The 13,266-nt window shown below is 41.6% G+C and overlaps 1 protein-coding gene across 2 annotated transcripts in view; it reads left to right on the plus strand.

Annotated features, from left to right (window-relative positions):
• The window catches only part of zfpm2a (zinc finger protein, FOG family member 2a), a 117,741-nt gene that overhangs the window by 64,972 nt on the left and 39,503 nt on the right, over nt 1–13,266 (plus strand). The window contains exon 5 of one of the 2 annotated variants that reach the window (XM_034611911.1): nt 7,799–7,910. In XM_034611911.1, coding sequence (XP_034467802.1) covers nt 7,799–7,910 — 112 coding nt within the window. The remainder of the gene's footprint in view (nt 1–7,798; nt 7,911–13,266) is intronic. The other variant, XM_034611912.1, reaches the window with a different exon arrangement.

A 13,266-nucleotide genomic window follows, 5' to 3' on the forward strand; every position in this document is an offset into this window, starting at 1 on the left:
GTTTTGAGAATCATGCCGCCCCTGTTGGTGAAGGAAGTGGAGAGGCACAGAGGCAGTGAATTACCTCTCTCAGAGAGAGAAGGACAGCCGCCCTGCAGGGAGGCAAACCCCTGCTGGTAGACCTTGATAAGTCCTCACTGTCCCCTGCCCTGGCCTTAGCCCTCTGATCCTCAGCCTAGTTGGCTCTCGGCCTCCAAAAGACAAAACCCCTGTTTATGTGACTCCGGACGAATGAACAACCAAGCAGAAAAATAGAAGCCTTCTGACCCCCAAAAAAAGGGTTAGCATTGAAGATAAGAAAGCTGATAGGTGCTGGAGGAGATGAAGGTCTGGACAGTGTCCATTCACTCCGTGGTGGTCCAGCAGCGCCTCATTAGATGGATGTGTATGAAGCTGTCAAAGCAGGAATATTATACCACGGGGTCGTCAGCAAACTAATTGGGTAACAAAGACCACTTCCAGCTCGGGAAACCCATCTTTTAACAGTGCATGTGCTGAGACTGAGATAAGAGAGTTCACGTCTAATGCATTTAGCGAGGGGCAAGTTCACCATCTTTATCTTATTTACTTAACTTGGTGTAAATATTGTTGGTCTTTGACGGTGGATTTAGTGAGACCCCATTTCTCAGAAGTGCACTCAGAGATCAAACTACGGAGCACTGCAGAAAAATGTAGTCGATCAGGTGGTATGCAAAACACACATACCTTTGTTCAGTTTGTTCATCATTAGCATTAAAGTTACGTCTGAGATGCGTTTCATGTATTTCTGCCTGTTCTTTGCCTCGAGTGTTTCTTTCAATTAATTATACTTTCCATCATGTTTATAAAAACACTGATTTGGACAGAGCTTGGGTTTTTCTTTTAATTATTACGAGCCGCGATTGGCTGCACTGACTGAGAGGGTCCCCTGAAATACAAAATCACATACATTATATACCACACAATTTATAACTCCGCCAGAGAAGAGAGGAGAGTTCAAACGAATATTAAAATCCAATACCTAAAGGAGCACAGAGGTTTATCTAAAGTCAGGGGCTTTATTCAAGCATCATGCCTACTATTTTATTGTTGTCTTTATTTACTGGCTGTGACTGATCCAAGTCTTCCATGTGTGGTTATGAGAGCAGGGATTTGTTGTGACCCCATTGACTGATTGACTCCTGACTTCCTTTTTCTTCCTCTTTGAAAAAAATCCCCCCATCCGCATGTTTATTCCCAACAGAGAAAGAGTAGTTCTGTCCAGAAAATACGCCACCTGCCGCCGTGACCCCCAGGGGCCATGGTAATATCCATACAGGTGAACATTACCGGCTCCAGGTTCCCTATTATGTTCCCTTGCAGAGCTTCTCGCTGCTCCGGGAGTCAGCCCCAACTTACATGCAAAAGATCAAACAAGTCCTTCCCCAATTGAATTCAAATGGGAAATTTCGAATAATTCAAATGGTGAGCAGTGAAGCGACAGGACTGTTCTGTCCTCTGACCAAAGCCAAACACAAGAAGTACATGACTCTACCGCCAAGACGTGATTAAGTCCTGGAGCACACACATTACAAAGTCAACTTCCTCTTGTTTACAACTTTAAATGACTCCCAGGACGTACACATTCCAGAGTTATGGCACTGAATTTAACACCCTCCACTACAAAGACAGTTGGCGACATTGTAATTTGATGCTGAAGGGCTAGAGATGGCTGGAAATAAAGACGATTCAAATAAAAGTTCCTCCTGGATGAGTAGAGAATGGTGCAGGTGATGTATAAATATAAAAGGAAAGGAGAGATGGCAGAGAGAAGATGAGAGGGGGGAAGTAAAACGAAGGAAACGAAAAAGGAAGGACAGAAGTGGTGAGATAAGGGTAGGAAATGAAAAAGGAAAGGAAATAAAAGCAAAAAAAAAAATGATGTAAAGGACAGGAGAGGAAGGGATAGAAAAGGAAAGGGACAGAAGTGGAAATGGAAAAAATCAAAGGGAAGGAAGAAAAAGAAAGGAAAGGAAGGAAGGCAGGGGTGGAGAAAGGGGGTTGCTTGTCTTCAGGGCAGGTAACAGCTTACACTAAACTGTTTGGCTTTAGAGTTGGAGCACCTCGGTGTGCCTGAAGGTCTTGAAGGTTGGATTGAGTCTCCTCTTCCTATGAATCTCTATTCTACACTCCTCTTCTCCCTGATTTAGAAAGAAGCATATGCTATTTTTTTTTATTATGCTTAAAAATATTACAAAATATTCTACTGATAATTCTACATTTTCCCCTTAATCAAAACCCAGAGCAGGCAATGATTAATCTGCCCTATTACCAATCTTTTATGTCACTGAAAAGTCACTGAACATACAGTAATCATGCAATACCACCCATAGTCAACATGAATACAGCCACTGCGAGCTTTTAAATGGAGTGAAATAAGCAATAGCTAATGCAGCACATGAACTTTGATGCTTACAGTCCAGTCAGCAGGATAAAAGGTGATTTAAATGAGAAAATATTTATTCCCCATAGCGCCGCCATGATAGCAGCAGCCAAATAAAGGGACATGCGCACAGTGATGGGTGTCCCTTTAAAGATTCCGGGAACAGCAGTGACTCTCTCTCTCATTTTAATCGATTTTAAAATGAAAAGTCAATTTAACAAAGTTGAAAAGAGAAAGATGGGCTAAGGGAAGAAGAAAAAAAAGCATTCTCTTGCACTCAAGCAGTAAACTAACCGCCGCACAGAGCAGGCAGAGATTTCAGCTGAATTATCTCCCACCTCACATTTGCTCTTAGGCAAGCAGTTTAAAAGCCAAGCGATTGAGCCAGTGATCCAATTTGAAATGCAGAAATGATTAGAGCAGCTTGCCTCATTTCATATCGAAATTCTCTGATTTATGACAGAGCACCAGCCAAGATCTATCTCTAAAGGGAATTAGTGTGCAATTCCTGCATATTTCTGTTATTTAGTCTCCCAATAGCAGATGCTATAGCCTCAGAGAGAAGGAGATAGGGGGGGTGAAGAAGGAATGAAAGCAGTATGTAGGTATCTTTTCATTTCAGCAGATGTAACCGTGGCCATTTAGAAGAGGAGAAAATGACACAAAAGCAGACTTGAGAAATGGAGGTATTTCCCACTTTATGTAGGATGTTGACAGAGAGTGTTATTTCAGGGCACAATGAAAAATATGCAGCTCCTAACTAAGCATATACACAGTTTTCCTCAGCGTGGATATAGTAGAGGGAGAACACAGACGGTGAGCTTGGCTTTGGCCATTTTATTCAACAAAAAAAGACCCTTGCAACTCAGCCATCCTTGAGGCTAAGAAAATATTAATACGCAGAGCGATAACGAGAGCTGGAGGAAAATCTCCCTTAATGAAATTTCCAGTTGACCACATGCAATTTGTTTCATCGCAGTGAACAACTAATTGCAATGGACGTTATCAAGGTGTGAGTGTGCTGTCTGCTGTAAACTGACTGGTAAAACAGGTACAAATCCTTTATCCTCACTCCCATGTTAGAAACAGAGAACATATAAACTTGACATAACCCATAACCATAAGCTTGTTTTTTTTGTTATATTTATACTGCTGCTGGTGTTGTCTGAACAGGATGTGACACTTTAAAATTAGTAATGTCGCTGCAGCACGTTAACGCAAGGTCAAACGGAATGTAGGGTTAAAAAAATAAAGCAAAATGTTTTTCTTAACAACTCAAGGGAAAAAAGTAGTTGTTTATTGAAGAAAAAAAGACAATATTACAAAATATGTGTGTATACTATTATCCACTGAAATATTTCAACTGGTGTTTTTGTTTCAAAATGGCACTACTCCATAGCGAGTGGGTGTTGAAAGCAGGATATAAAGCCAATGAATGTCTTGAGATATTCAGACGGAGTGGTTTTGATCTCTCAGTTGTCTAAATCCCGCAGCTGTGGGATCAAGACAAGATACAGTGCCAGTCAGTGACCTTGGCGGAGGGAGGGAAAAAAAAAAAAAAAAGAGTTGCGATGAGGAAAATAATCATTCTCACCCAGGTTTGTATCGATTTCACCTGCCCTGACCATGAAGCGGGTTAAGAGTAGCCAGTGGATGTGAAATGGTCAGCGGTGATATCATTAGCTTGTTGTTTACACAGGGAAGCAGGGAGTTAGAAGAAGGCTGAGTGTCACAAGCCACTTTCTTCTTCACCTCCTTCAGCTGATCAGAGGATCATGGTATCAAGGAGGGATTAGCAGCGACTTGGGATTTGTGTGATTGGTTAATTTATTGCGGTGATGGCAGGTCTTTCATCTATGGCAACATTTAATCAGCGCAGCCACAGAGGCTATTACAGGTTAGCTCCTTTCTGGAGTCAGTCCGGCTGTGCCATCAGCTCTATCACAATTCCCCTGAAATTTCCAAATTATCTGGAACAGGCTTTAGCTTCTCAGTAATAAAAATTAGAACAGATTCCTGATAGAAGCTTTTGCTCACACAGGGCCAATTATAAATAGTACAGCCCTGCCTTGGAAGAGGGAAAAGGGGAAGGGGAAAAAAATTCGAGTCTGAGAGATGTGCACGGAACTTATCGTTCAGCCCCTGCTCCGCTCTGATCCAAATCCGTGTGGCTGAAAATTTATATTAGATTTTATCACAGAGGCCTAAGTCTAGAAAAATCAATGAAGGTTATCTTTTATGTTGCAGCAACTTGTGGAAATATTGATTTTCATTTTATAGCGAATTTGGAGCATCAGTTTGTAATCACTTCCTCGCTGACTACACTGTTTTGGTCACTGTATCTCTTACACGAGGAACGGTAACAGAGCTCAGGAAAAAAAAATTACGGAGAGAGTATTGAAACCACTGGAGTGAAGGCAGTGGGTGGATAAACCATAACACACTACACAGAGAAGAAGGCCAGAGGGGATTTTACAGGCTCTGACAGTGATAATAGACTGTAAACTGATATTAAACACTGTATCTCTATGGGAAAAAAATGTCACATATATATGTATACAATTTACTTGTGTACTATTATCTAATATCTATTACAAATATATACAATGATTAAACAATAAATATAACTCGGAAAAATAAGATTATATTCAGGTTTTTTTTTTGCATTTTTGACATCACAAAGATGTCATTCAAAATTTGTAAACAGAAAAATGCATCATTTGTTTTCGTTTATTTTTTTGTTTTTTTTGTTTTTATGCAACTGACATATTAATGTATCCGTTGGGGGTCAGCATATTTTACAGACTCCACTCAGATTGCAGCTTTGGACAGGGGAGAGCTTCCATGCGTCACATCCCCTGGCTGTATGCTGTTAGGTATTGAGGAGAAAAGTGAGTTTGTTTCCATAAAAGCATTTCATCATATACTCCCGCGCTGCAGGGAAATTGTAATTTTCTGGCTGTCAATCTGCATTTCTTCTGGCCTCGGACACTCAGACCAGCTGATCCGGTTGTACAAATGTTTTCATTTGCATTTGCAGACCTCCTCCCCGCAGTGACGCCACTCCGTCTTAATCCTTAATATGTTGTGTGTGCAGTTGCTCCCCTGCATGTCTTTGTCTTTGTGACGGCTGCTACATGCAGCATGCTCGCAGATAACATTGGCCACCATTGTCACTATAGATGCATTATGTAAATTTGCTCCGAGGCTGCCACGGGTTGTTGCTGCTCAGTTTCCAGCAAAAAAAAGAAAAGGAAAGAAAAGAAAACAGAAAGAAACAATTGACAGTCAAATCAAAATAATAGACAATATAGCCATCATGCGAATTTCTAACTTTCTGTTAAAGCGATAACTAAAGGAACATGTGTGATTAGGGAGATTATTTCTTCAGATTTCTAACAGTGGGAAGGTGTCTGGTTAATGTGGAATTTTGTCCCTGTTGGCTACATTAAGAGCAGCTGGAATATCATGAATTCCCAGAGTCTCAGAGGGACGGCGGAGGGGCCTTTCGCTGCTGAATAAGAGATGGCTCCAGTCTGGAGATCTAAGAAAGGGTTAATCTGATTCCCATTTCAGATAGTCGCCGTAGCAACAATCGGCCGGTCTGCTCTGCTCCTTTGACAGGGGTGTGAGATTTTCAGGTTAGCCAGATAGAAGACTTTATTGTGAGGCTAATTTGAAATGTGAAATCGCGGATGGCTTAAATTACAGAGGTCCTCTCTCATCTGCTGCCAGGACGGGATAAGAAGATGCCAGAAGAAGGAATAAGAATATCAATAGACACAATTTACTGTCTGTGTTTGATCAGTTTGGCACTGTAGTTTGCCAATGTGCAGAGCTATACATATGAGCACTATTTAGAAAACTGCCTTTTTTTAGCGTGTGCATTTGTCTTCCTAATTTTGCAGACAAAATCCAAACAGATTCTTATCGTCTCTCTGAGATGTATTTGGTGCTGGTGAATAATTCTCTCTCTAAAAAAATCTGTATGTCCTCCAGCCTCCGACTAGATAGAGTTCATGGAAAGAGAAATGGGCGAGTGGTGGAGGTGGAGGAGGAGGAGGAGGAGGGGGCATGCAGGCGCACTGCCGGAGCACAGTGCTCATCTCTTGTGCATATCTGTGCCAATTCAGACCTTTAACATGCTCAAGTGACATTTGCATTTATCCTTGAAGGTTGTTGCCTTTTGCGGGGGAGAAATAAGTGAAAAGCACGGGAGAGGACTAGTGTTTTTCTGTTGCATTAGGCAGATGGACAGTGTCCTGTCGCTGCCTGCCTCAGATGGAAAAAGAAATGAAGTGTCGAGATTGCACCCCAACCCATTTTCTCTTTGCTAAACTATTTCTGTAACATCCTAATGAAGGAGGGCCCCGGGGTTCAGAAGTAATGGCCTTGAAATACTGACATTTTGCCTTTGAGTAAAAGCCTACTGTACCCAGCCGCCTGAGATGTTGCCACCAATACCCCCCCACCCCCACTCATATAACAAAAACACACACAACGCCATCAACACAACATTTTGAAAGACATAAAAAAAGAGCAACAAAATGAAATAAAACAGAACAAATCATACGAGGATAAATAGAGCTAGTGAATCTGGTGACAGTGCCGCATGTGAATCTATTATGGTGGATGGTGTACTCTGTTTTCTTTTTTCCTTTCTGAGAAATAAAACTCCACTTTTGACCTCTGACCAGGAAGAAAAATGACCTTACACATTCAGAATAATTTTCCAGTATATTATAAAAACTGTAACCTCAATCGCCCTTTGAAATGGATACTGATTCTTTAAATTCTTCCCTGCATGTTTCAGGAAATAGTGAGATCACGGTGATAGCGAAGCACAATGTGCCCAAAGTTCACTGCAGAACACTTGCTTCCTCCTCTCGGAGAGTCACCAGCCTTTTTCCTTTTTTTTTGTAAATAATTCCCAGACACCTGAGATGTTCGTGTTAAACCAAAAGATCTGATGCTGAATCATTGGGTTCAATCCTGCATGAGAATTCCTTCTTTTTTTATACAATGCAGGCTCTTGCACCGATTTGTCACCACTCCAACTACGGCTGCAGATCACACACACACGCACACACACACACACACACACACACACACACACACACACACACACACACACACACACACACCCACACACACACACACACACACACACGCACACGCACACAGACACACACACACACGCACACAACCTGCCCCAAATCTTCTCAGCAATGCAAAAAAGGGGGATTGGGTGGACTTAAGTTACGTGCTTCATAGTTTGTGAAATTGTCTGTTTATGGCCATTCAGAGCAGCGGTGGAGCACAGCTCAGTGGTTATTAATGTTTCTTTAATCAGCAAAATAAGCAAATGATTAGTATTTGTTATCTGTTCCTGTCCAGAAGACGAAGAGCACGGTCCCGGTGGTGCTGAGCGCCGGCCCCAGGTGGCTGCTGGATGTGACTTGGCAGGGAGCGGAAGACAACAAAAACAACTGTGTGGTGTACAGCAAAGGTAAGCAAGCAGCGCCGGCATCCTGTTATCTCTCCGCAGCGCAACACACCACGCCACGGCACCGCGGCAAAGACACTGACAATTCTCCATCCCCTCCTCTCCCGCCTGTCTCTCTCTCTCTCTCTCTCTCTCTCTCTCTCCTCCCTCCCTTTCTCTCTCCTTCTCTCCTACTTTTTCTCTGCTCTTTCCCGCTCTCCTTGCTTCTCAAAGTCACAAACACACACAAAATAATTGTGAGTGCACAGCTACAAGGACGCACAAAAAGACATACGTGCACGCCGCTCTCACACCATATCTGTTTTTCTCATCCAAAGAGTAATTTATATCGCTATAACTCTGATTAGGAACTGAGAAACATCACTTGACACACAGAGTTAATGGTCTTTAGATTTCACAAGGTAATTAATGCCCCCATTTTTTTTCCTCTTTTATATTAAGTGAATCCCTATCTCAGAGTAGATAGCAGGCGAAGCACGAGTGGAGATGGGTTTGCCATTTTGCTTCATTTGTTCTCTCACTAATTCGGCAAAGCTTTAGCTGTATATCTTCAATAAATCAGACATTCATACAAGCCCCACTAGAAATGGATTTATGTAAATATGTAGGGGGGGATATGTGTCATAGAATCCATGTTGTTTATTCAGAATTGACCCTAAAAGTACAAAAAACACAAATAACCCACGGACATTTCGATAAATTCCTCAATCTGCTGCATTGTGTCCAGAGGAGACCCTCATTAAAACAGCCCAACATGGATGTGTAGAGCTCACTTTGTTGCACGTTGAATGGGGGGGGGGGGGGGGGGGGGGTGCTTAAACTGTGTACAGCCCTGACACTGCAGCCTGTATAGCTTCACTCCTGATGAAAGCACCAGACTTCTACAGCCTATAATTGGGTCTTGACGGGTGTTAACCAGGGAGACAGAGCAAAAATAAATACGTAAATAAAGATGTGTTTTGGATTCCAAAGAGTGAGGGAAAGGGGGCTCCATTTATCACTTTTCAAAAATGATTACCCCGTGACAATACCCCCAAAGCTGAAATGGAGCTTCCTCTCCCTCAAAGTGTATAAGTGGCAGGAGTGGGATTTGCAACCCGGATTTTCGGTCTCCCAATTCTCATCTACTAATCACTAGACTGCACTGGGGAGTTATCCTCTTAACCGGCTACTTAACTTTGTGCTCTTTATCACCAAATCATTAAAGTTTTGATAAGCTGTTAAAGAAGATTATGCACTTCTTTAAAAATCTTCTAATCTTTTTGCTCGGAGACTGACTGTATGAGACAAAAAAAAGGGCAATAACAGGATTTCTCTCTTTTTTTTTTTTTAAACGTCTGGAGAATTTCACTCATGCGTGTGCGGAGATAGCATCACGTGCAGCAGCATCACCTCAGCTGTGTACCACTGACATTTGCTTTGTTTGTCACTTCTACTTTGACCTTATTAAATTAAACACAATAACATCTCTAGCTGTTCCCTTGTGAGAGTTGCTCTATGCTGTACTGCATCAATTCTTTTCTCTAAATCCTCCACAAGCAGCAGCACACACTTGCCAACTGATGAAACATGATAACAGAGGGGGACGTTGAATACAAAGAATTAATTTAAATCTTAGAGTAGACGTAAATTATCTTGTCACTTCGTAGTAGCTGTGAGATGATCACTGAGCTGAAAACAACAGCATCAAATAGACAGACAGCATTTAATTATTTTAATAGTTTCACCATGTTTAGTTTGGGAATTATTGATTTCTTTTAATAATGTCACAATATTGAAAATTCAACACTACTATGACTCCAAGAGGTAGAGAAATATTCATGCTGTGTAATCCCATACTTGACTCAAACAGCTTTGTAGCAACTTTGCCACAGAGCTTTGGATAAATTGGTTGGGTGTCCATTTTTCCCAGCTCTCCAACCAAAATTGTTCCACATTTTGCTCCTAGCGTGGTTTTTTGCTTTTTTTAGGTGGACTTGGACTTAGTTCGGAAAGTGGCGAAGTGTTTGATGCCATTCAGCCGTTTAACTCTTGCGTCTCGACTCGATTTAGGCTGCACATTCTTCTTCATCGCCCTCTGTTAAATATTCCAATCTGCGTGTGTGTGTGCACCCTCTGGAGGTGACATTGAAATTGAATGTCCGCGTGCTGAAAATATCAAATCTTTGTCAAATTCAATATTGAGTTTGGTCTTTTTCCGCTGCGGTTTCTGAAGCAGCTCGGGGAGTGTGTTTATCGTGTCGACACCAGCGTGGACTAACAGGAAAAAGGCTCCTCGGAACTTTCTTCCCACCTTGAAAGCTGAGGCCCAGATTGTTTATATCTTCCCTACTGTACTGTTTTGCCTCTGTTGGCTGCTTCATTGCTCCCTGAGATGCGTTACTTATGGAAAACAGTGAATATCTCAATACACAGTATGCTTGCAGAGTATGCTTTGGCTCACGTTTCAGTGGTCTCGGCTTTCTTTATGGCTGCCGGAAAAGATAGTAGCAGTTCACTCTGGATGCTTGCCAGTGTGAATCTATGGGGGAGTATCTTTAAGTAAGGACTGGTGATTGGTTTGAGTGGCCGTAGCTGTTGGGTGTTCTGTCCTATGATTTCTGCTTCATATTTTTCACAAGTGCTCATCCTCTCCCCCCGTAACTTCTCATTCAGGAAGTCGGGGAAATGTGTGCAGTGGGAGAGAGGACAGGATTCAGCAAAATAATTCCCCTGAGAGTTGTATTCCTGCAGTGTGTTATGTATAATACATGCAGAGGCAATGTGTAACAAGCAGCAGGGTGGTGTAGTCCGGTCCCCCGCGGGGTGCCCTTGGACATCAGCACCTAGACAGGCTAACTGTAGTGTCAACTATAGCCTCATGTTTGGATCCTATAATTCTAATAATAATAATGCCAGCAAAACTATGTTTCCCTGACAACTTGTATTCTATTTTCCTGTCTTTATCATTTCATCCCGATGAGCAGAAAGACAGGGACGTTTAAAAAATTAGAAGTCAAAGAGCACGAGTAATGTTCGAGGCATTTAAATGTCTCAAATTATGATTCACATTTCAGAGTCATTTCATGAATATAAATTCTTCTTTGAATTCCCTTTCTTAAAATGAGTGGCAGCAAGAGCCCTGAAGTGGAAGCAGGAAATGTGCAATATCTGTTTTTCCCAGGCTGTCAGCATGGCCCTGTTTGTTTTACATTAAACTCCCAGGAAGAGTCTTAGCAGCCAGCCATTACTAAAACTCTCAACTCTACCACTGCGCTAACTCATTATCGAGAAATCCACCTGGAACTCCCACAATGCTCTCCTCCACACTCCGACAGTTTCTTTGAAGCGCTGAAGTTATAGAAACAGGCAGCAAGTCTGCAGAGTAATTATATGTTACAGTAATGCAGGGGAGCGAGGGGGGAGAGGGGCAGAGAGAGAATGACAGACAGGGACATAGAGAGACAGAAACCAGTGGAGAATTGTCTCCACAGATAAACAACAGATTGATAAACAGTACAGCTGGAGAGTAGGAGAGATTCAACACCGAGAGAAACTCAGCCCCATTTTGATTCTTTCATATCACATCTCCTGGTTGAATATGTTCCCAGCAGAGACCAAGTTCAGACACAGAAAACTTGCCTGATTGGAAGGATTGTAGCAACTGTTGTAGCGGAGACTGTGGTCTTGTAAAAAAAAAAAACCAACCTATGGGTCGCCTGTGCCAGCAGCTTATAACGATCCAGAGTTAGGTTTTATTGTTACGTCTCGTCTAACGGTTGTAGCAATTATGATGGGAGCAAAGGAGGAAGTCAGGTGACGTAGTGTGGCGAGGACGTGTTAGGACGATGGTGGGCGGATGGATTCGACAAAACAGAAAAGTTTCACACAAGAGTCTGCAGTTTGTTTTGTGTTTGAAACTGCCAACGTTGTTTCTTTTAGCCCAAACCGTACCACATTCATTACTGTAACCATGTCAACAAAGGTCCCTTAAACCTGAATGAAGTACTTATTTTAACACAAATCTTTTCCTCAACATTGCTACACACTACCACTAATTTTAACCTCATTTCTATTATTGTAACCATGACGATGATGACTCCCTATTTCAGGAGATGCTTCTTTGTGTGTGTATCCGAGGGTGAGGACTAATACTTGGGTCGTTTAGGTACACTGTAGTCAAACTGTGTTAAGGCAGATGTTAGTCTCTATTTTTCCTTTTGTGGAAAAATCCAGTGTTAGTTCATTTCTTAATACTTCCCCACTCTGTCAGTGGCACTCAGCCTCAACAACATTCCTTCCTTTAAGACATCCATCTTTAAAAACAGGTCATAAATACATATTTTTATTGTTTTAAAGGCCTTAGTAATAATCTTGTAAAACACTTAGACTATGTAGTTTTTTAGCAAATGGGTAAATTGTGCATTTGGACTATTTTCAGCAGAAGATATACATTTAGTACACAGCAGCAAGACGGTGTGTACCTGGTACTAAGAAAATAAAGCACAGTTCCCATGTTCAGTGCCATGAGGGAATATGTCACCCATTGCAATTATTTGGTTTTAAAACATAGTAGTTCAATTCATTTTTTTAGACCTATAGCAAAATATATGACTCAATTCATTCTCAATGTGAGCCCCATTGTTCGCCCTTCATTGTTACCTGATATCGAAGCCCAGTGAAACTATAGACACTCAGTGTGACCACATTATGTGGCATTATTCAGAGGTCACCTAAACTTTCAACTGTAAGCCTCTTAGGCCAGACCACATTCAGATACAGCATGTCCAATAAGTCTCCAGAGCAACTTAGCCCATTGTTAGTGGAGAAATTGACCAATGTAACTAGGCCGTTTTACATAAGCCCAGACAGTGCAGAATTAGCTAACTCACTGTGTCTTTGTATTATTTCATATTCTCTAAGTCCTCACAATCAGATCCTTTTTTCTGCCATCATTTGCTCTTTCCATTGCTCCATAGCTGTAGACCTCTGAGGCATAAGATGAACTAGTGTCTGGACAGATTTAGTATATATTTGACTTTTTTTTTTTATAAAACCAGACTTGCACAGACTCACTGTACCGAGACATTATGAGGTTGTTTTTTGTTTTGTTTTCTCATCATAAATGAAGCTTAAATCTGCAGTGTTTCCTTCAGCGCTCAGTGGCAGCATGAACCGACGAGAGGAGAGGACTCTTACAGTTCAAAAATGTAATTGTTCATTTCAACCCTCCTTTTTTAAACTGACTGCGGCGAATAGGAGGTGCGAGGGGTTATTATCTGTTATCTGGGAACATAGCGAAATAGTGTGACTGAATAATAACTAAACAACTGACACAATGTAAAAATTTCATTATCAGTGTATTAAAACAAAATTGTAC

The sequence above is a fragment of the Hippoglossus hippoglossus genome, chromosome 16, assembly GCF_009819705.1.
Source record: "Hippoglossus hippoglossus isolate fHipHip1 chromosome 16, fHipHip1.pri, whole genome shotgun sequence".
NCBI classification, from domain to species: Eukaryota; Metazoa; Chordata; class Actinopteri; order Pleuronectiformes; family Pleuronectidae; genus Hippoglossus; species Hippoglossus hippoglossus.